The sequence below is a fragment of the Miniopterus schreibersii genome, assembly GCF_964146895.1.
Source record: "Miniopterus schreibersii genome assembly, chromosome: 2".
NCBI classification, from domain to species: Eukaryota; Metazoa; Chordata; class Mammalia; order Chiroptera; family Miniopteridae; genus Miniopterus; species Miniopterus schreibersii.
In genome coordinates, this window is record NC_138102.1 from 36,246,903 (window position 1) to 36,270,348 (window position 23,446).

General features: G+C 47.1%; 1 protein-coding gene across 5 annotated transcripts in view; it reads right to left on the bottom strand.

The window, feature by feature from the left end:
* The window catches only part of FARP1 (FERM, ARH/RhoGEF and pleckstrin domain protein 1), a 256,565-nt gene that overhangs the window by 12,303 nt on the left and 220,816 nt on the right, over positions 1-23,446 (bottom strand). For all 5 annotated transcript variants that reach the window (XM_081129008.1, XM_081129004.1, XM_081129007.1 and 2 more), the window contains 3 exons: positions 9,400-9,481; positions 3,232-3,469; positions 980-1,110 (listed from right to left, as the gene is read on the bottom strand). In XM_081129008.1, coding sequence (XP_080985134.1) covers positions 980-1,110; positions 3,232-3,469; positions 9,400-9,481 — 451 coding nt within the window. The remainder of the gene's footprint in view (positions 1-979; positions 1,111-3,231; positions 3,470-9,399; positions 9,482-23,446) is intronic.

Below are 23,446 nucleotides of genomic sequence, written 5' to 3' on the forward strand. Positions count from 1 at the left end.
TTAATTTCTACCCAGCACTTTACCACATAACTCTTCTGACAACTTTTCACAAGTGGTTTTCAGTCAGTTTAGTAATTAGACTTCCCAACAGAAAAACCAAATCCAAAGAGATGTCCCTGCATCTTCCCTAAGCTGCACAGGTTTCAAGTTTCCAGGGCAGCTACCTGTCAGATAAGACTGAGGGCCCCGGCATAATGGAAACGCGGGTGAAGGCGAAGGCAGGTACAGCAGATCAGAGACTAAAATTCTTTCTGAACCTGGGTGATGGATAGTTCAAAATCGGAGCTATAGGAGAAAGACCCCACAGTGAGATCTGGTGAGAGGTATCACCTGGCTAATAGTTTTGATTCTTAGGGAGAGGACGGAAGAAAGCCGGGCTGTGCTGCGAGGCCCGGCTTCACGGGGTGTGACCTGCCTCCTGCCGGACCCTGGCTCGGTGAGGTTTACAACACAAGTGAAACTGCATCTCTCCCGGATTCATGTTCTGGCTAAAACGCCATTTTAACTCCTAAGTAAAATTACATTGTGTACAGAAGATTGTATTTTTAAAAAATGGTTTCCATACTTACATGGGAATTTATAGCATGATTTCATTTACTAGCTTGTCCTCTGCATTTATGTCACTATTTTACCCAATTAAAAATTATCTTCCATTTTCATTTACCTAAATTTTAATAAATATGCTAAGCTATCTCATATTATCTCAGAACATGGTAGGGAAAAAAAGTAAGTTAACAAATCAATAAGGAGAAGCAGAAGAGGCCAAAGGCTTGCTTTATCTCCTTCTAACATGGAATTTTCCAATGACCTGTGATGTTCAAGGTTTTCCCCCCAATTATCCCCCGGGTGGCAGGAAGCCACTTCAGAAGGAGCATATTTTTAACTTTGAGTATCTATATTCAAAAGGTGCACATTTAAGTCACTTAAACGTCACCCTTCTGGCTTTCCCGCCAATGCCTGCGAGAGCACAGCTGCTTACCCTTCCTGGAATCACAAGATTGTCGATGCCAATCAAGTCTTTCTTGAGCTCGTGCAGCTTCTGGAAGTTCTCCATCTTGATCATAGTACCGTGGAGCTGGGCCACCATTTCCGTGATCTCTGCCAGAGCCGCTGGTGGATGAAAGAAAGAAACAAATGCACAGTATTAACGGCAGGCGAGGGCTTTTTCCCTCTAGCATCCTTTTAAGCTCAGCTCTCCAGGGCAATGTCCTGCAGGGGCTGAACTGTGTCCGATGCCGTCCTTCTAGGGGAAACACTGCTACTTATCATAAGTAAAAACCGAGAGGTTTGCTTTAATGGATTTGCTTTACTTTATTTGCTTTGCTTGAGTTTCCCAAAAGCATCTTAGAAATGTAAAATGATCCCTTCATAGCTACGTGGTGTACAGCTGTCCTCAGTCAGACTTGCTTGTTGGCATAGAGGGGAAAACTGCAGGGGATTAACAGTACCTCGAGTTCTGTCCCCAGGACAGAGATTTTTTTATACACACACCCCTTTCTTTGGAAAGAAGAGAGTACAGAGAGGCCACAGAAAAATCTGGGCAAAAGAAGGATCTTTCTGGGAGAGAGTGCAACTTCTGAGTAATGAACATTCATTCCAGCACCCCCCAGTATTCCCTTCTGCAGAAGTTATACCGTTTACCAAGATGGTTGCAAAGAACTGCAAAACGAAGCTTTATTTTGCAGTACAGGTGCATCTCTCCTATGCTGGTAGGCATCCACTCTGTACAAGGAGATGCCCAATTAGCACATGCTTGGGTGGCATGCAAAGCCACCGTAGGGCATTTGGCAAGCAAGCAAGAAATACTTGTCAGCTTAACTCCAAATATCAGAAAACTAAGCACTTCCTTTATCCCAGCACTTCAGCTTTGCAAGGGGAGCATTTCGTTTTCTTGCTTTCCCCCTGGGGATGCAAATTATATGTTTCCTGGCCAATCACAGAGTGCACTGTCTAAGTCACAGTGACAAACCCAAGGCGTGCTCAGTCTTTAGACACTGCCAGCCAATTTAGTCCAATGAACAATTACTGGGCACCAGTGGGGTGAAGTGAGGGCCTCTAAGAGGAAGGAGATGGCACCTGGTCCCTTGGGGCTCATGGCACTCCCTCATCCCTGATGTTCAGAAACTGGATGTTCAGGTATACTCTGATTTCCCCAGCCTTTTTACAATGATGCCACCATATGGATTAAGCTACATAACAAAGGCTCTTTCCATTTAATTATCAAGAGCAGACTTTTCTCACTCAGGACTGTTTAGTAAAATGCAAACAGGGCAAGTCAGCCAAGGATAGCACATACAAAACTAAAGACGTCTCACTCCTGGGTAACATATCTGTACAGCTCCAATTCCTCAGAGCTGAATGGCTTTGGGTCATGCTGTCCGGGCAATGCTGATATGACAGGACAAGGAAGGGGGGTGGAGAAGGTCATCCAAGCACAAGGGTCAGGCAGGAACTGAGGCGTAAAGGGGCATTGTGCAGGAAAGGACGGGGAGGTGGGAGCAATGACTCCAAGCAGAGGAACAGAATATGCGAAGGTGTGAGACATGAAGCACCATGGCTTGTCTTAAAGATGGACAAGTCTATAGCAAAACCACCTCACAAGCCATTTCTGTTCTCCGGGGAATTGCCAATGTCTTAATTATTTTGCTAAATCTTCTCTTGGGTTGTCTTTTTAAAAACTAATTTGTAGGCATCTTCTATAAATTCCAGTTATCAACTGAATTTTCTAGAACGAACCCCACATCACCATTCCCCTCCTTTAAAACCCTTCCTGTCTTCCCTTTACTCTTAGATTGAGGTCTGCTAGGGCATATAGACCCCATGGGACCTGATCTCTGCTTACTTTTCCAGCCTCATTTCTGCTGCTATCCCTCTACTATCTAGAATGTTCCATAGTCTCTGTCCCCTTTGGACCTCTGTATATGCAGTTCCCAACTCTGCTTCACACTCTGCCCTCATCCAAGAAAACTACTTACACTCTAGCCCTAAACTTAGATACCCTTCCCCTCAGCAAGCCCCCACTAAGCCTAGAAGGCTGGGTCAGAGCCACCAACACTGCTGCACCCGGCACCTCCCTCTCACAGGTCAGGGACTGCCCAGGTACCTGCCTCTGTGCCCGCTAGTGACTTCTGTGAGTAGGGACCACATCCTTCCATCCTGCCTAGCATACTGAGTACTCAGCAGGTGCTCAATGCGTATCTGTTGCATGAGAGACTGGTGGGTGGCACTCACCTCGGCAGTCCCTGAAGTCGGCGTTGCTGGGCGGGTTGTGCTTGCACAGCCGCTCCAGGACCTGCTTGTAGTGCATGAGCCGGTGCAGTGGGCGCAGGAGGAAGGTGTTGAGCGGCAGGTAGCACACCTTCTGCAGCTCGAAGTCTCTGCACAAGTTCTCCAGCCGCCGCGAACTCCGGATGCTGGTCTCCAGCGCCTCCAGCGCCTCGCTGTGCTTCCACAGGTGGGCAGCCAGGTGCTGGCGGGGGCGAGACAAGGGTGGGCAGGGGTCCTGCTCCGCAGAACTGAGTGTGCACGTGGTCCCCGGGGCCCACTGACTTTCGGAAATGAAGATCACCTCCACTTCCCTTCATCTCATTGAATTTCACACTTTTCAAATTTCATTATATTAAGTTCTCGGGATGAAATAAAAAGCTCTATTAAAGCACTGAGCAGTTTAGAATACACGGTTTATAAAAAAAAAAAAAAAAAAGTATAAATGTTCTTTTAAAAACAAGACTGGCAAGACTGAGGGAAAATAAATGAACAGGAGCTCCTTCAGGGGGCCTGTGGTTTTCTTCCATGTGTCGCAAGCATGATACAGTGGGGTCACTATAAACGTCACAGGGCTACAAATATGTATTTCTGATTAACTTCCCAGTTGCTCATACAGTCACTGAGTATCTGCCACAAGCCGCCTACTCTCCTAGATTCCAGGGAGCTGGATGAAAATTAGACATGCTCCCTACTCCTCTGTGGTTTGACCAAGATCCTCTGCTTGACTGGACATTGGTCAGGCTCCAGAACCTTCTCCCAGGCCTGTCTGTGCACTTCCCTGTAAATACAGTTTCAGCAAGAACCCTGCTAAGGCAGTCAAACCAGAACCTCATACCCCGGATAGCTGGTCACCCACGACCTTGGGTTCATCTCCCGCCAGCCCTCAGACGGTGCCCGCCCACCCGGCTGCCTTCAGCAAGGACTCCCCCTGCCCGGGGCGTCTCCTCTTAGTACGTTTCCACCCTCGGACCCCAGCCTGCTCCTTGGCTGTAAGCTCCGCTTGCCCACGCTGTATTCAGACACGAGCCCAGTCTTCCCCTCACTGGAAAAGCCCATTGCTGTGGTCCTGCGACTTTCACAGAGGTCCTGAGTAAAGTCTGCTTCACCATCTTTAATAAGGTTGACTATTTTTCCTTCAACACTCGTGGCGGAGACACACGCAGGGTAAAAAGTTTGATGGTAGAGCGTTAGAGGAAGGAATTCCTCCCGGCAGGCAGGGTGCTGCTAATGGGGTGGGGGACAGATGACACCCTAGGACTAGAGAACAGGGTACTTCCCAGGGGCGGCTCACTATCCGTGTGCTGCTGCGAACCCCGCTCGGACACTCCCAGCCGACATCTCCACGCCCACGCCCGGGACGCAGTGAGTCTGGACACAAACCCAGCACCTCCTGCCTCACCTGGGGTCGCCCTGTGATCTCTAACTTCAGGATCAGTGCCACCATCAGCCAGTTACTTGGGACAGAAAACCCTGAAGAACAGTCTGGATTCTCTCATTTTTTGAATGCTTCACCAAATCCTACCAGCTCCACCTCCTAAAGCCATCACACCTGTTACCGCCTTCCTCCCCAGGGCTGCAGGGCCTCTGCTGTGCACCACTGGACTGGCGTCTCCACTGGGATCTCTGCCTCCATTCCTCTCCTCTCTACCTCACATCAGCCACCAACACGAGCTGCTTACAATTAAACTGAGCGCATTGCCTCTTGCTTGGGTCCAACGAGAGCTCCCACCATCTTGGGGCAACCCCGAGTCTTTAGCAGGGTGCGGAGAGCTTGTAGGATGTGATCCCTCCCACCCCTCCACGGTCATCTCTTGCTACTCAAGCTGGGCTACCCACTGAACAACCTGCATTTGAATGTACCCGAGCCTCAGCACAGGACACTCCCCTCCTAAGACACCCCCCACCCCAGCCCCGCCTCACCCTCAGGGTTAGCTCTGGGGCCCTTCCCTGATCTCCAGGATGAGTTCCAGACCCATCCATCCTCCTGTGCTTACGCTGTGTTTGTCCACCTTAGCCTTATCACTGGTCCCCCTGTAGAGTTTATTTTGTGACTAGGAAAAAAAAAAATTCATAGGAAGTTGCAAAGAAATGTACAGGGAGATCCTATGCACCTTCACAGGGCCTCCCTAATGCTAACATCTTGCATAACAATAGTACAATATCACAGCCAGGAAACTGACCCTGGTAAAATCCACAGGTTATTTGTATCCCACCAGTTACAGATGCCCTCATTCGTGTGTGCAGATGCGTGTATATGTGCATGTGTGCGCGTGCATGTAGTTCAATGCAGTGCTATCACATGAGAGTGTGTGTGTTATGTCACTGCATCCTCAGGGCCTGATACACACAGTAGGTCTCAGTAAATGTCTGCTGCCTGCATGCATGCAGCCGAGGCACCAGTCCTGCAAGGATCTGAGTGTGTGAAGAGGTGAGTTCAAGGTCACTGGAAATAAGAATAGAATATGAAGAGTGGCGAGAGGAGGTCTGGAACGACTGTCCAGGGCTAGAGTGTAAAGGCTTTTTCAGCAGGTTTAGAGTTTGGACTGTACCACAGAGAACCAAGGAGGGTTTTGAGCCTCATCGGCCTGGCGGTAATAGAAATGCTGGTATAAAGGCTCGATGGGAGGGGAGGACACTCAGCAGGAAGCTGGGCGAGTCCTAGGGAGGAGCCGGGGCAGGGGGTGGAGGCCTGGGGAGACCTACGACTCTGGTGGGCATGAGTGAAGGCCCAGCTTGGGTGGCAGGGTAAGATGAAAGGCGAGGACCCCCTTTCTTTGTGTGGATGTTGAAGGGCCTTTGTGCATGTGGGCAGATGTTTCCAGTGCAAGTTCATTACATGGGCCAGAGGTCACAATCTGACTACCTGATGCTCAGATGGGGACGGGAGCCCTGGCCCAGCCCCCTCAGACTGTGCAGGGGGTCTGGGAACAGCTGAAGGGTAATGACTGCATCCTTGCTGAGCCTCCTTGAATGCAAGTAAACACACAGGTTGGGAAGGGGCGGCAAAGACAGTGCAAGTGGGAGATTACCTAAGCATATTTTTTTTGCTCTTTTTAACAAAAATGTTTTTATTGCCCGGCTGAGCATGGCTCAGCGGTTGAGCGTCGGCCTGGGATCCAGGCGATCAGGGTTTGATTCCCGGTCAGGGCACATGCCCAGGTTGCAGGCTCGATCAGTGACTCTCTCATCATTGATGTTTCTATCTCTCTCTCTCCCTCTCCTTTCCTCTCTCTGAAATCAATAAAGATATATTTTTAAAAAATAAATAAAATAAAATAGTTTTTATTTATTTTAAAAAGAAAGGGAGAGGGAGGGAAGGAGAGAAACATCAATTGGCTGCCTCCTGCATGCCTGCTACTGGGGATCGAGCCCACAAACCAGGCATGTTCCCTGACTGGAGTCAAACCAGTGACCTTCTGGTGCATGCAAAGACGCTCAACCACTGAACCACACTGGCCAGGGTGATCGCCTAAGCATTTTGGACAAAAGTGCTAACCTGAGCTTCGGTATCTTTTGCTGTTCCCTTCCACATTTCATAAAAATTCCTTAAAGCAAATGAACAACCATGATGATAATTTAAAAAAATACAGCAATTTCTCCAAAAGTCTACTAGTGAGACTCTGAGCCTCTCCAGCTATTTTTATTTTGCTTGCAGAGCTTTGTGCTGTAAATGCTCGTGTCATCGGCACAATAACTAAAATGCCAACACAGCTGCGGAAGCTGACTAAATGCAAAAATGCCAACTCACCAGACTGAGGAGAAAGAATTGTTTGAGCGGAAATCAGGTATATTTTTAGGGCTTATGTGCTACGTGAAGGGAGGGGAGGGTGGATGTCTACTGAATGTCAGCTCTCGGTGGGCAGTCAGCAGACAGAGCGTGAGGGCCACAAAGGAGAGCTGGCAAACAGGAGCAGTCTGGGGACTATCCCCGGGGGGCTGCGGAAGGAGCTGGCAGGTCTCCACTGATGCCCCCAGAGGACCACGGCAGTGTCCATGCCTCCTTGAAGGGAGTAAACTCAGGCTTATAATTTCAGCTGAAGGGAACACACTGAGAAAAGGCAAAAAACCAAACGGGGCCAAGAAAAAGTACAGAACATGGGAAAAGAGGCTTCCTATGAGAAAAAATAATTGGGAAGTACAACAGTAACAAAAGCACGCCACAGAAGAGAGCAAGAAGGATATTTTTGACAAGTGACAAAAGCCAGTCTGAACAGGCTACACAATTTCAACTGCAGGACATGCTGAAAAGACCAAACTATGGAGACAGTAAAAGATCAGTGGTTGGCAGGGGTGGAAAGGTGGGAGGGGTGAACAGGAGGAGCACAGAGGATTTTTAGGGCAGTGAAGCAATCCTGTATGACACTGTCATGGTGGATACGTGACATCATGCACTTGGCAAAATCCATGGAATGTACAACACATAAAAGTGCATCCTAATGAACTATGGATTTAAATTAAAAAAAAAAAAAAAAATGTTTGTATTGATCCTTGAGAGAGGAAAGGAGAGGGAGAGAGAGAAACATCGATGTGAAACAGAAACAGTGGGCTGCCTCTTGCATACCCCCTACTGGGGACGGAGCCGGTAACCTCATGGTGCAAGGAAGGGTGCCCAGCCAACTGAGCTACACTGGCCAGGGCCCTACGGGTAATGTACCAATATTGGTTCATCACTTGCAACAAATGTGCCACACAACTAAATGCAAGATGTTAATGGGGAGGCTGTGTGTGTGTGTGTGAATGTGATGGTGGTGAGAATGTAGATTATTATAATTACTACAATATATTAATTTTTTAAAAACCACATGGAAAGTGAAAAGATGTCTGTTACTGTTTCATCTGAGTTTTGTACATCAACCTCACTTGTGGCATTAACAATATGATAGTTGTAGAACACCTTAGATAACTCTTACTCTTTTTTTGCATGGGATGCTGTAATCTTGATCACTTCCATGACTTCTGATATTGCCCAAAGGGAGGAGTGTTACTTTTTGAACACTGTGAAAAGGCAAGCTATAGCTCAGGGTCTGTTAAATAATATCTTGGTCTTTGTTAAGAGAAACGAAATCTCTGGAGAAGCTTTAAATCCTATCTTTTCTGTGCCATGCACCTCTCCCCTGAAATCCTCTCATCCTATCTCGTGAGATTTATAATTTTCAAGGGGAAAAAATTAAACTCCAAACAACTTAGCCAGATTCTTGGGAATTAATTCAACCCTGAACAGTAACTTTTATTCTATGAGTACCTTATACGTAGTAGGTACTCAGCTAGTACTGGATGGATGGGTAGATGGACAGATGAATGGCTGGATGTTTGGACAGACTGAAATGGTGGAAGAATGAGCAACCTGCCTTCTTTGGGGGGTTATCAGCTTGCTCTGGGCAGTTATTAGTTAAGGTTATTAGACAGGCTCTGGGCAGCCAAGAGACAGGAAGATTGCTTTAAAATGCGAATGCAGATGTATTGGTATGCAAAAAATAAATTGTGTGAATTAAAATATTCTGTGTTAAAGGAATTATTCATGGATTAAACTGAAAATACAAAAATGAAAGTTTCAGATCTAAGAGATGGGGCCTATTTCAAAAATGAGGTAAAATAGTGATTCAATATGTATGTACTGACTTCTTTGGGCATGTTTTCACTCCCCTGTGTCATTGCAGACATTGCTGGATGGCTAAAAATATATTTGCCTTGTATACTGACTTTTTAAAGTCAAAGACTTGACTAGAATGGCTGCAGAGCTTCAAATCCAGCATCGGTGTCATGCTTACAAAGCCCAAACAACTGACTAAAAATGAAATGTTCAGGCAACCAAAGTTCTGTCTACTTAGTTTTGTAAAACAAGTTTTAAATGATCTGTTTACAGAAAATACCTGTTGTTTTGGTTACAATACAGAGCTTTTGAAGAGAAAATGTAAGAAAGTGCTTCTTCCCCCAAAGGGATTAGATTTTCTCTTATGCTCCAAAATGAAATTATCTAGAAAGGACAGCAGAGTTTACCCTGCTCTGTGGTAGGTGCAGACGGTCCTATCGGGTACCACGTGTTCATGGACAGGCTCACGGCTGGCTGACTCCCGCAGCCCCAGCATATTTTCCCCAGGGAGCGTGCTCAGCCCACACTCTAAAGCAGCTCACCTTCATGGCCTGAACGTTCTTCAGCATGACATCTCCGATTCTGTGGTAGTCTCCTCTGATGTGGGCATTTGAGCGGCCTTCCCTGAAGGCAAAGGTAAAGGGTTGGAAAGCAAAATGTTAGCACTGAAAACATAACTGGAAAATGTCCCAGCCCTAGATCACAAAATATCAAAATCGAGGTCTTCCTTCCCAATCCTTCTCTGGGTGTTGTCACAGAATTAGCACTGTCAGGAAATTTTGATATGACCCCAGTCGTTCTGCAGTCAGTGAATTCCATTTGCACTTTGAAAGAGACATGGCAGACCATCTTCTGACCATTTTAATTTGGTCTCATTTTACATTTTCTTTCCAGCCATCCATATGCTTTAGTGTCATTAGAACAGTACAGAGATCACTTATAGTAACAAGCTCATGAAAGCAAGTTCATCCCACAGGCTGGGACTAACAGACTCTTGTAAGAAGCAAGATTTAGCCTCAAAATTCAAGGTTTCTGCCCAGCCGGTGTGGCTCAGCAGTTGATCATCAACCTATGATCTAGGAGACTGCAGTTTGATTCACTGTCAGGGCACATGCCCGGGTTGCGGGATCTATCCCCAGTGTGCAGGAGGAGGCCTATCAATGACTCTTATCATTGACATTTCTATCTCTCTCTTTCTCTCCCTTCCTCTCTTTGAAATCAATAAAAATATATATTTTTTAAAAAAAAATCAAGGTTTCTGCTCCCAAGAGCCCTTAGCATGAAGCATACAAGGAATTGTGTGAAGAGCCCTCAGGAAGAGAAAAGTATAAATGAGAAAGTGCAGGAGGCCCATGCATGGAAGTGAGAATGGGAAATGATCCAGAAGAAGGGAGGATGGGTGTCCCAGGTACAGAGAAGAGCAGGAAGGAGAGGGACCGAGGTCCCCCAGATATGCTGCGTGGGCATTTTCAGTGAGTATTTAGGTATATATTCACATTTCTTATAGCTTAGTGCTTTCTCTGATGTTGATAATCCAGGGGCTTAACAGAGAGAAAAGTAACAATAATAGTAGCTGGTACTTACTGAGCAAAGTCCACTGTGCTGGGCACATTATGGACATTAACTCATTTAATGCTATTGGAAGAGTATGAGGCAGGTGCCATTATCACCCCCATTTAACAGCTAAAGAAACTGAGGCACAAAGAAACGGCATAACTTGTCTAATGTCAGTTATCACGAGACAGTGAGCTCTGAACTTGAGCCCAGGACTCTAGTTGGAGTCTACATTCCTAACCATGATACCAGTGCATATCTGTGATGACAGAAAAGGAATTTCTCAGAGCCCAGCCAGTGTGGCTCAGCGATTGAGCATGACCTATGATCCAGGTGATCTCGGTTCGATTCCCAGTCAGGGCACATGCCTGGGTTGTGGGCTCGATCCCCAGTGGGGGGCGTGCAGGAGGCAGACGAGCAATGACTCTCTCCTCATTGATATTTCTCCCCACCCTCTCTGAAATCAATAAAAAAAATTAAAAAAAAAAAAAATTTCTCAGAGATGATTAAAGCATGATTTTCAACAACCAACCAGGCTAATAGCTTTGAACCAACTATTCAGAATAGCGAGAAGCCAACTTAAGGGAAAGAAATGAATTAAAAAGAAAAAAAGGTAACAATCTGGGTATAACACTTCTGGTCAGAAGCAAGAAGTGTTCAGAGTGGAAAAAAGTACCTGATCCACAAGCCAGGAGGGACCGTGATTCACCCCTACAGATGCTACCGCTAATACACCTCCTGCACCGAGAGCCACGACTCCCATCTCAGGGGAAGCAGCTGGAGCCTCCAGAACCCTTGACTTCATTACTGATTCATCAAGTGTCTCGGATGGGGAGGGGAAAGCAGGGGGAATGTACCTGCTACCAGGGGGTAGAAAAGCCAGGACAGAAAGACACAGAGGAGCTGGCTCCTCATGTAGCTCGGGCTGCCCTCGCATACCACGCCATTTATTCCATTGGTTCCAACTGAGCATATGTTATAAATTACATCATAGGGGAGACAGGGCATCCAGACCCATCAGGCAATTAAAGCTTCTCCAAAATATAAGAGGGGAGAGCATCCATTATGCCCCCAGCCAATCCCTGGGCCTTCAGTGTCTCCCCAAGGCTCTGACTCTCAGTAACCGATTCTATTCTGGTCCAGCTGGAAGTAGAATCCATTCCCCAACCCTCGGCTCCCTCCTGCTGCCAAAAGAAACACTGCTGGCAGACTGCCCTAACGACGGCTCACGTCTATAGACTGAAACACGGATTCTATCCTCACGAAGCCTGAAAGGGCTGTGTGGGAGGGAGACGGCCATTACCCTCTCGATGACCTAAACCATTCAGGCATCACCACTCCTGCTCCTGGCCAACCTCTCTGGGCTCGTTGGCCCCAAACTTCCTGGTCCTCTGCTCTTTAGCTTCTGGAAGCCTCTCTCCAGGCTCCCTGGTCTCTCTTTAGGTCAGTTCTTCACCTCTCTTTGGCAGCTCCTCCTCTTCAGGCTGCTCCTGAGCTGTGTTTTCGTTGGTTATCTTCTCTCTTCACTTTCTACTTCTTCCCATGCCGTCCTTTTATTCCACACGGTTTCAATTCACGATGCCAAATCTATATCGAAACGTTCTTTGTAGCTACTGATCCAAGCACTGTATCTCTTATACCTTCTGGAGGGATCTACATGAATGACCCCACAGGTATTTCAAACTCAAGATGCTCCACAGAGTTAATTATCTTGTTGCCCAAACCCAGTCCTCTTCCTACATTTTATTCCTTCACGATGTACCTGTTCTGTCCCCATCTCAAGCTAGAAACCTCAATTATCCTCACTCATCTGTGTCTCAGATCCCCAGCCACTGAATCAAACTCTACTCCCGAGCAGAGAAAGCTCAAGCACGAGTTAGGCCCGCTGTGCTCCAGACACAGCCCTCAGCCCGCCGCTCGCCACTGCACTGCGCTCCACACCATCAGCTGCAGGGCTGAGGTACCCCTGGATTTTGGACCAATGGTTATTAATCAAGTTGCTATGGAGAAGTTTATCATTTGGCCATTCTGTTGATCCTGATGGGTGCCTGGGTCTGGTTGAGAACTTACTGGTTGCTCTTCTCCTTACCACTGGGAGCAGAAAGGAGCTCCAGCCCAGACTGGAGGCTTTCTGCTCTTTATAAGCGCCCAGCCCCCTGCACCTGCACCATCGCACAGTGCTCTTCTAGGAGCTGAAAAGCTCTCCTTCCTTCTCCCCACTGCCCCTGATGCCTGAACAACAAAAGAGGACCCAGCTACTGAGCCAGAATGACCTGATTTTTTTTTTAATGTTTCTATTGATTTTTTAGAGATAGAGGGAGAGAGAGGGAGAGAGAGAGAGAAACATAGATGAGAGAGAACCATCATCAATCAGCGGCCTCCTGCAGGCCCTCTAGTGGGGATGGAGCCTGCAATCTGGGCATGTGCCCTGACTGGAAATCTAACCGTGACCTCCAGGTTCATAGGCTGACACTCAACCACTGAGCCACAACAGCCGGGCCAGAATGACCTGATTTTGACTATGACACATCAATAAAAGGAGGCAAAACACAATTTAGACTTGATTTGTGGGAATGTAGCTATTATCTGGAACCTAAATAATTGACCCCAGAACTTTCAAATGGACATGTCATTTGACAATGCATGTAAGATCTTCAGCTATTTCGAAGGACATGAATCAAATATTTTAGTGAGAGTCCTCTGGACTGGGTAGGCAAGGGGAGAAATAGGGGTCTCTGGCTTCTATTAATAACGAGCAATTTCCTCCCTCTCACAGATAATGCCGGGGCCCAAGGGAAAATGAAGTGCTGGAACGCAGACACTGGGGGAGGGGTGGAGAGCGCTGGTGGAAGCCAAACTCCACTGACTTCACTTCCTTTCTTCTCTTGCCAAGTATTTATCAAAAGAAAATGTACTGATGTGAAAACCCTAAACTGAAGGGGACATTCTTCCTGCATTGCCTTGTAGCAGAGCCCTATCTGTTCCTCTAAGTCTGTAGCATCTTTACTTTCATTTTACAAACTGCTCTGGGTTAGTATCATCAGTCCCCTGTGTTGCAGGGAAGGCACAGGTATCAGTAAGTTCAAAGGGGGCAGCTCTAGGTGGTGTAGGGAAACCAGGCGGGGGCCTCTGAAGTTAGTGTAACCAGCGCAGGCAGCTCTGCTCCCCCCGCCCCCCCGTCCTCTCTCCTGTGCAGCGCACACAAGTCCCAGCCCTGCGTGGTTAGAACCAGAGTCAGGCTATGAGAAAGGGGACAAAGCCCGAAACTCCTGCTGCCTCCTATAGAAATACCACCATGTTATTACTTCCTCTACATGTGAACACCACCCAGTCAACAAGCCCAAAGCAACTGCTTTATTGTGAAGAGCTAAAAGGTCACTTTCTTATCGAGAACATGAAAAAGTAATTATGGCTCTTCTGGAACATCCTCCGGATGTCCACCTCACAAGAAAAGGGCCCTTGTTCAGGAGGCAGGGCCACATATTTGTTGTGTGTGTAATTACTGCATGCGAGACAACAAAGCTGAAAATTCCTTTGACAATTTCAGTTTGGAAACCCAAGTACTGAGTAGCCTCCTAGATGCTAAATTCTGACCTGTGCACCATGGTTACTGTGCTCTTGGGATCAACATGTGAGCTTAGCACAGGGTTGAAAACACATACACAGACACCCCCCCCCCCCATGAATCTCCGAGTCTTAGACCCTCTGGGACACTTCATTCACCACTATGTGAGCTGGTCAGTAGCTTGGCAGCAGCCAGACCCAGGAAAGAGGAGGGAAAGGACAAGAGAACAAGGCCCAGTTCTCTGGAAGGGCTGCTGACCAACAGTGAGGCCGAGTACCTGTCTACAGGCGGGTGGGGAGACCTTGCAGGGCTTTGACTCTTCCCATCAGGAAATACTTTTAGTGGCTGGAGATGCAGATGGGGGGGGGGGGGGCAAGGCCAACAGGATAAAGCACCATTCTCACCCCCAAGGTCAATATAAAATCCACATGGAACCCTAAAAGGAACTGAGTTTACAGTGTGCTGATGACCTCACGGGTGATAAAATCCCTGACTATGGAACACGCACCGCTAAGGCAATGCTCCCCCTGGTGTCAGAGGAGATTCTTTACCAGGAAAGTAGGCAGTGACTGACGGCAGGGCTCATTCCAGCAGCCCAGTGTTCATCTAAGCATGTTAGTAAACACACAGCTCTCCCCCTTCTCCTCTCAACAAAAGGAAGAGTCATCTCATTAAGTTGAAACACAACAGCAAACTGTGCATCTGGGAGCTGGAGGGCTGGCCTTTTCACCTGGCTTTGTGTCTGGGGGCTCCCTGACCCTGGGAAAATAGATTTAACTTTGTGAAGCCTCATTTGCAAAACAAACATGACATCCCCGGGGTTACTACGATTCTAAATGGGAAAAGAAAAGTGTAATTATGTGTGCTTGTGTACCTATGTAAGTAAAAGGATAATGCATAAAGAAGTAAATGATTAAAAATAAGTCTTCCACAAATATGTGGGTGGGGAGGGTAGCTGGGTTCAAAAAACTAAGAAATTAGCCAGAGTAATAGATTACAATTTTGCACAGCTTAATGACTAGAATACATTCTGCGAAATGTGTGGTTCGGTGATGTCATCCTTGGGCCAACATCGCAGAGTGCGCTTACACAAACCTAGACGGGAGAGCCTTACACACCTAGGCTACGCGGTCTAGCCTACTGCTCCTGGGCGACAAGCCTGAACAGCGCGTCACTGTACAAAACAGCACAAGACTGAATCAGCACGAGAGGAATGATGCACAATCAAGACACACTGTAAGCAGGAGGTGTATGAGGCTGCCGGTGGCGGAGCATGACATACTGTTCCACAGCAAACTTTTTATACAAGTAAAAAGATTACACTCTATGATAACTAGTACAGTAAATACATAAAGCGGTGACACAGTCACTTACTGTCAAGGATTATGTGCTGCTGTACATAATTGTATGTGCTACACTTTTACATACCAGCAGCATCACCGCAAACGTGTGAGTGACGCTGCTGGAAACATTGTGATGGGACATCACGACGGCTACGTCACGGGGCAACAGGAGTTTTCAGCCCCATTAGAATCTTATGGGGCCACCATCATATATAGGGTCTGAAATGTTGTTATGCAGCACATGACTGTATATTAATTTATACATGTGAAATATATTAGCCACATGTAATATATGTGGATTTCAACATTCTTTGATGGGTTTCTGTATCCTTTGAAATACCTGGAGTGGAAAATCCCATTAATTTGAATATTCATTCATATCCTCACTTGTAAGGAAGATGTTTGTGCAAGAGCTGTTTTCACTGAGCCAAGGAGTTCAGGTTCCCTTAGCAGCTTCAGATGAGAGATGCATCCTGCCCATCGGTGCATCCAGCACATACCTGCTCCCTGCTCTCAGCTCTCTCTGCCCATCAGTTTCACTACTGGATTGCTTAAAACTATGTCTTTTCTTCTTCTGAGGTTTAACACCAGATCCAGTTTAATAAGAAGAGTGAAAGTTATAACCCACTCCTGGGCAGGCTTGACCAGACCCAGATGAGACCTGATGTGATTCAGCCCTGTTAATGAGGCACATATTAAAATGCAGCGACGGAGTGGTTTCCAACTCTTCAGTGATCTGGAGAGCACTCGCTCTCAAGTGTTTCCCGGCAGAAACCCACCTGTGACTCAGGCAACCAGAAATATCATTTTTATTTTAAGGAAATAAGCTTGCTCTCAAAGCATGGGGACTCTGTAATCAGGAATAAAGCAGATAACCCAAGAAAAACTAGCTCCCACATATGACTGACAACACTTATGAAAAGGAAACAGTCTCCACCAACCATCATCCCTGGGACCCTAGGTGGAAGTGGAGAGCGGGGTGGGCAGAATACAGTGGGGAAGATCAGTGTCCTTGAAGCGTCTTTTTTGCCTTTGAAACAAACAAACGTCAAGTTTTATACCTTAAATAAATTTATATAAATTAAATAAGTATACAAGTGATTCCCCCTTTGGTTATGGTGTACCCATGATCCTGTCTCGTCCTAAGCTCCTCATCTCTCTTTCCCTGTGTATTCCTCCGAGCTGTCTTCCAGGTAGACCACGCTGCCTTGTCTCCGATGAGTTTCACCGCTATTTATTTTGAAGGCGGGGACTTTAAACCCTTTGTGCACAGTTCTGTTTTTACAACCAATGAAACTCTTCTTCAGACAAAAGCTTTTACACAAGAGCAGCAGCCCTGACCTGGCGGGAATGGGGAGTGGAGGGCTCAGAGGACTGCCCTTGAATCCTGCTTTTCGACAACTACCTCAAGGACTCTGAGTTCCAAGAAAGTGGGGAGCGAAGGACACAGTGTGCTGGGCATTCGGCCACGATGGGAAGGGAAGATCCCGTCCATGGTCTCTCTTCCACCCCACTGTGCCTCCCCTCCAGGCCTCTACGACTGTGCTGTCCGATACAGTAGCCGCATAAGGTTACTTAAACTTTACATAGAATGAAATGAAATGTAAAGATCCAGCTCCTCAGCCACACAAGCCATTATTTCAAGTGCTCAACAGCCACATGTGGCCAGGACCTATTATACTGAATGATGCAGACATATAGTATTTTCATTATCCCAGGAGGTTCTATTGGAAAGCACTTGCTCTAGACAGAACCAGAGAATAAGTTAACAACTACGTCTCAAGCCCCAGGTTCATCCCTGGCCTCCAGGGAAAGTAAGAAATGGGGTGTAGTCCTCCCCAGCTTTATACTGAACACGTTCCTGCAAGGCGCTCTCCCTCTCAGGGCCTCATTTCCCACTGGGGGGCATATGGGGGAAATTCCATGGGACCGTTTGGATTGTCAAGTGAGACAATTTGAGGGAAAATGCTTTAAAAGATGCTGAAAAAACGCAAGGTGCTTTATTTACTGTGTGCATATTTCCAGTCTTCAAGCTATGACTTTCTTTTAACACCTCTGGAACACTGACAACGATATTTCTGTTCTGAGGAAAGTGTCAGATACGCATTGGTCTCTCATCTTGGCGTAAGCAGAAAAGAGAACAGGCCTCTCGCCCGCCCCCAGGCCCACTGTCTAATCTCAGCGGGCTGGCTCTGGCTGCCTCCCTGATGCAGAGCAGAGCAGAGGATGTAAGCAGGACATAAGCCCAAGAACAGGAACTGTGAGAAGTGATAGATATATAACAGGGATGCAATAACAATTTGTTGAATAAACGAAAGGCCCTAGCCAAATTTGCTGACATAAGGATTTGCACGGACCCTGTTGCAAATGAACAAAAAGAAAAGCAAAAGGACATGGACTCTTTTGTTGGTTGACGGCACCTTTAGAGGAAGAGTGTAGCTCTCAGGACAGCACCAGAGTGGGAGGGGGGGATGCTGCAAATTTTTTACTGGGGAGGGTTTTAAATACTGTGTGTTGACTGCCACCATGTTCTAGAAACTGTGCTAAATGCTTTACAAACTCCCTCATCCTTTGTAGGCAAGATATCACTATTTCCACTTTGCAAATAAAGAAAACTGAAATTAGAAAGGTTCAGTGACTTGCCCCAGGACATCCAGTGGTAAACGGGTAGAACTGGGACTTGAGATAAAGACCATCTTGATTCCAAGGCCACATCCTACAGATGGTGGGACAGGTCACACAAGAATGTTCCATGAGGAAGGCACTGCAACTGACTTTACTCTAAAAGAAGCAGGGTTTTCATTGCCCCTTGTAAATGTACAAGGGTTTGACAGCAGACCTCCACACTGTGGCAGTAATTGCTCCAGGAAATAATGACAGGGTGTCTCCAGTCAACCTTTACAAATCTGTGGATTTTGGGCAATAACAAGATAACACAGAAATCAGATCCTTTCCTTATGTGGAGGTGGAAGTAGTTCACAGGTAACAACTTCAGGGGGCCAAAGTTTTCCTATCAGGTACACTATCTGCGGGGGCTACGGTGTGTGGGGGGGGGGGGGGGGGGGAGGTCTGATCGGTCCTTCCTGGTAACGCAGAGAGGGAGCCCGCATGGTGGTGCCACCTCTCAGGACTGAGAGGAGGGGGGCGTGTATGTGTGTGCGCACACGTGTGGAACAAGCACACTCAGGCCTGGTTCAAATACCTGCCTCAACCACAAGGGGACACTGGCCCTTTGGGAGAGGATATCCGAGAAAATGCTTCTGATTTAAGGTGGAGCTTCGTTTCTGGATGGTGGAGGGAGACCGGGTGGTGGTCACTGCAGGAGACCCCAGGGGCCTGTAAGAACAACAGTATCCCAGCTAGCCCTGCTTACCGGAACCTCGGGAATGTGTGCATCAACCTCATGAAAACAGGCTGGCCCACCACCAGGCCTCTTTCTATCCCATAATGATCCCAACTCAAAAGAGACCAGGGCAGGCAACATCAACGGTCTTCCCCTGGGGGGGGGGGCGTAGCAGCTCACCAACTGGGATGACTGCCCCAGATACCCCTTCTTGGGCCACTTCGGAAAGTAAAAAGTCTATTTTCTCTTCCTTTCTGCAGAGTATAAAGCTCTGCCGACCTCCCAGACTGTTGGGCAATAAAGGAAAACAGTATGGGGATGAAAAGAGCCTCCAAGAATGAAGACCATGATAAAAAGTGAAGTGTGAGCACTGTGAGGTCTGCCCTCAGATGAAAAAAGCAAACCCCAGCCCACGCCGCAGAGTCTGAATCAGTAAGACCGTCAGAGCTGAGCTCTGCCCTCAGATGGTTTTAGCTTTAAACTGGGGTCCTCAGTTCAACTTAACCCGTCAAGGCCTGGCTGCTGACGCAGACTGGGCCAGAACAGAAGCAATTCGGTGAGCAAACACCCTGCCTCCTGAGGTTCACCCGCCGCCCTGAGCTTCAAACGAGGTCCCTCAGGAAAGCACGTGGTCAGCGTCCCACAGAGTAACCACCGTCCAGGGGCCCTCAGACATGGCACTGTTCTGAGGTCTCTGGTTATATATTATAAATATATATAATTTATCACCTTAACCATTGTTAAGTGTACAGCTCAGTGACCTTAAGTATGTTCACACTGTGCAGCCACCACCCTCATCCATCTCCAGACCTTTTTCCTGTTCCCACTGAAACCCCATACACCTTGAAAAGTAACTCCCCGTTTCCCTGCCAGGCCCCCGGCAACTACCATTCTATTTTCTATCTCTCTGAATTTAACTACTCTAGGAACCTCGCATAGGGAGAATCATACAATATTTGTCCTTTTGTGGCTGGCTTATTTCACTGAGTTTAATGTCCTCAAGGTCCGTCCATGTTGTAGCATGTGTCAGAACGTCCTTCCTTCCTAAGGCTGAATAATATTCCAGTGTGTGGCTATCCCACAGCTTCTGTATCCATTCCCGAGTCAGTGGGCATCCGGGTTGTCTCCACCTTTTGGTATTTGGGAGTACTGCTCTAGGAATGTCGGTCGATGTACAAGCATCTGTCGCGTCCCTTGTTTCATTCTTTTGGATATATACCTAGGAGTGGATATATTGGATCATACAGTAATTCTACGTTTAATTTTTTGAGAAAAATATTTATTTTTGTCCTATGATTGTTCACTGGTGCTACTACAAAAATGTTCCACTTTTGGGGGGGATGAAACAATTTTCTGAACACTCAGTCATCTCCACTTCATCACCAGGGAATGTCATGGTGAGACAGAAACACCCCACCTGTAAACTTCCCGATCACAACATGCCAGAGTGTCAGAGCCCCGAGAGAAAGCCGCCTTGTCTCCAGGGCCTCTGAGCCCTCAAGGATGCCCCCCATCTCGCCTCCCTGAAACCGTCTCTGCCCTCCCCTTGGGCCCTCTCCCCTTTTGCAGACCTCCACCTGGCTCTTCTATTGCTTTTGCTGGCTCTTGCTCTGCCATAAGCAACATGGCAAGTTGCCAAAAACCTGTATCCAGTACACCTGGCGCTCTCTCATTTCAACCTTCTCTTCCCAAAAGATGGGATTCTTCTTGTAAATGATTTCCAAATCCACACCACTGCAGCTGCTTTCTTTCCCAGCCTGAGATGAGCATTTAATTCCCACAGGACTCGATGACTGAGCCCTTAAAATCGACGTGCCCCAAAGCAAGCTCATCTTCCCTCTCAGTTGCTTCTTCCTTTTGTCTGTACCCCACTCTTCATTTCATGGCCATCCTCCCAGTCGCCTGGGCTCAAAGCTCTAGGGGCCTCCCCTTCCCACCTCTGTCCCATGAGCTCTGCGGTGTCTGCTCACTGACATCTCGACTTCCACTCTTCTCAGTCCTCCTGGCGAGACTTCTGCACTCCTTTCAAGGGAACCACCTCAAGTTTCTTTGAAAAAAAAATGCAGCTGATCTTTCTTGGAAACTGTGAGCCCACATCCTGTCAGAGGGCCTCTTTGCACAACTCTTCCCTGGATCCCAGCTCCCCGCCAGCTGCAAGCTGAGCTCTGCACGCTGCAGAAGCCGCCAAGGCACCCTGCCCCTAGCAGGCCTTCACCCACCTCTGGGGAACGACTTGGCCAGCTTGTGCTCAGAGCCTGCCAGTCATGGCAGGGCCGGAATCTGGGACTCCTGCCTGAATGCAAAGACTGAAGTGACTTTCTCTGAATGCATTTGAACAGCTGAGTAAAACGTCCTTGCTTTCAAGAGAATAAGCATTCTTCATGTTTTCAGAACCTGATTCTTTGTTTTTGAAGAAACAAACTTGGGCTCTGCCAGGATGCAATGGCCCATCCTTTTCTCAGGTGTGTTTACTGAGGAGAACCAACATTTGGACAGGGGCAGGTGTGTTTACTGAGCTGGGGTGCAGCCTAGTCATTTAGGAAACTTCCTGGTAATTTTTCTCCCACAGTTGATGGAAGTATATGACAACCCAACACAGGCTGCAAAGGAAAAGCATGGTGGCTGTCATTTAAGTACCAAATTCTGGGGAACTTTAGGTACATAGTAAACTTCAGATTCCTTCTGTTAAATAATAATTTAAAATATCACTGGATAAAGGTTAGGGTTGAGCTCATAGTAATGTACAAACCCTGGTTTCTTAGTCTGGACGAATGTACATGGTGAGGTCAGAGACTGACATTAGGGGAAGATTAGGGGTGAGGGGTGTGCAGACACTAATGTCTTGGCAAGTTTTCTCTAACTCTAAAATTATTTCAAAATAAAGAGTTTATTTTAAAAAATTATCAGCTTTCCCCCCTTTCTGTGTGTGGGGCAGAAGACTGAGCCCTTTACAAACACTGTCTCATTTAGTTCATGGAAGGGCTGTATGAGGTGGAGACTGCACATTTTACAGATGAAGAAAAGCAACTCTGCAGGGGCCATGGGCAGAGAGACATAGACCTCAGGTGCTGGTGTGACAGGGAGTGGGGATTGTAGTCATCCCAACCTCCACAAGCCAACCCAGGTTTCTCATGTCGTAGTATGAATATATATACACACACACACATGCACATGCACACACTCTTATATGTGACCTGTCAGTCAGTAACTCAGTGCAAACTCCTGTCTTGGTAAGCTTCCCTGGGCCCATTCTTCTCATTGAACATATTCACTCACAGGCTGCCTCTTCTGTGCAGGCATTGATGGCCCATATGTCCTCCAAGGCAGAACTGGCCAGTGACACCCACAGTGGACACGGCACACACATTTACGAGGAGGCCTGGTCCTCCCTCCCCTACAAGCCTGCCCCCTCCTCTGCAAACACAAGTACCAGCGGGCAGAGCCTGACTCTCACTCACCCACCCACCCACTCATGCATTCAATACCAAAGTGCAAATTGAAGGATCACAGAATCTCAGGTCTGTCGGTGGCATGCCACATGGGGTTGTTCCAGAAAAGGTATTCATCACAGTTATCTTAGAAGCACTTTAAAAAACACATTTCTGGATCTCACCCCAAAGTTCTGATTCAGTAGGGCTAGGTGGGGCCTGGAAGTCTGTATTTTTCCCAAATTCCCCTCCCTCCAACCCCAGGTGACCCTGACGCACTGCTAGGTTTGGGATTTCACCCAATAAATACCTTCTGGAAATAGTCAACCTCTGCTCAAGAAATCCCAAGGTGGAGAAACTTATTACCTCGTAAAGCAGCTTCTCATTGCTAAGATGCACTCAGTGTTAGGAAATCCTTTTCTATATTCAGACACAGTGTGCCTCTCTGGAAATTTAATCCTTTGTTTCAGTTTTGTCATCTGGGACAAGGAAGACCTGTACTCCCTTTTTCATATGATCAACCTGAAGTCATCATATTTTCTAAAAACTTCTCACTTCTAGACCAAACGCCCACAGTCCCAACAATTATTTAAAAATAAAAATGCATTCTCTTATTATACCGTTTCAAACGTGATACCCAGAACTGGGTAGGGTATTCTGAAGGAGCTCTGAGGCTTGACGTCTCAAGGGGCAATTGTTTTTCACGCTGGTCTCCCAATGCTGCCGTCTAGGGCAGAGGTTCTGGACCTTGGCTGCACAACGGAATCACCTGAGAAGATTCGGTCACTGCTGATGCTTAGGTCTCACCTCTCAGAGCTTCTGATATAGCTGGTCTGGGGTTCTGCCTGGATATCAAGGTTTTTTAGGCTTCCAGGTGATTTTAATGAGAAGCCAATGTTGACAGCCACAGATACAGATACTGGTTAATCTATATGTTATTCTAGGGCTCACACTAAACTCATGCACATTCAGCCTTTTTGCCTTGAATCCCTGTTAAGCCAGGTCCTTCTCATCACGCACTCGAAGAATTGATCATCTGAACTTAGTGGCAGACTTTACATTTATTCCTGATAAACGTCATCAATTTGGTTTGGGTCCACTGTTGCAAGGCTACTGAAGGTCATGTCTACTGAGCCACATGTGTACTGTCTGCTATCCCTCTGGCTTTGAGTCTTTCATATGCTTTCCGGTGTTTTCATGTAAAAAGTGAATGAAAGTATAGATCTTTGAAAGATGCTCTACTGAAAACCCTCTGAGAAAGAAAGGACAGCAGCTGTTTTTAAGCAATTGGCTATTCTTTCATAGACAAACGTCCAGATGCTAAGGTTGATGGTCACGGATAAGTCCCAGGGTATG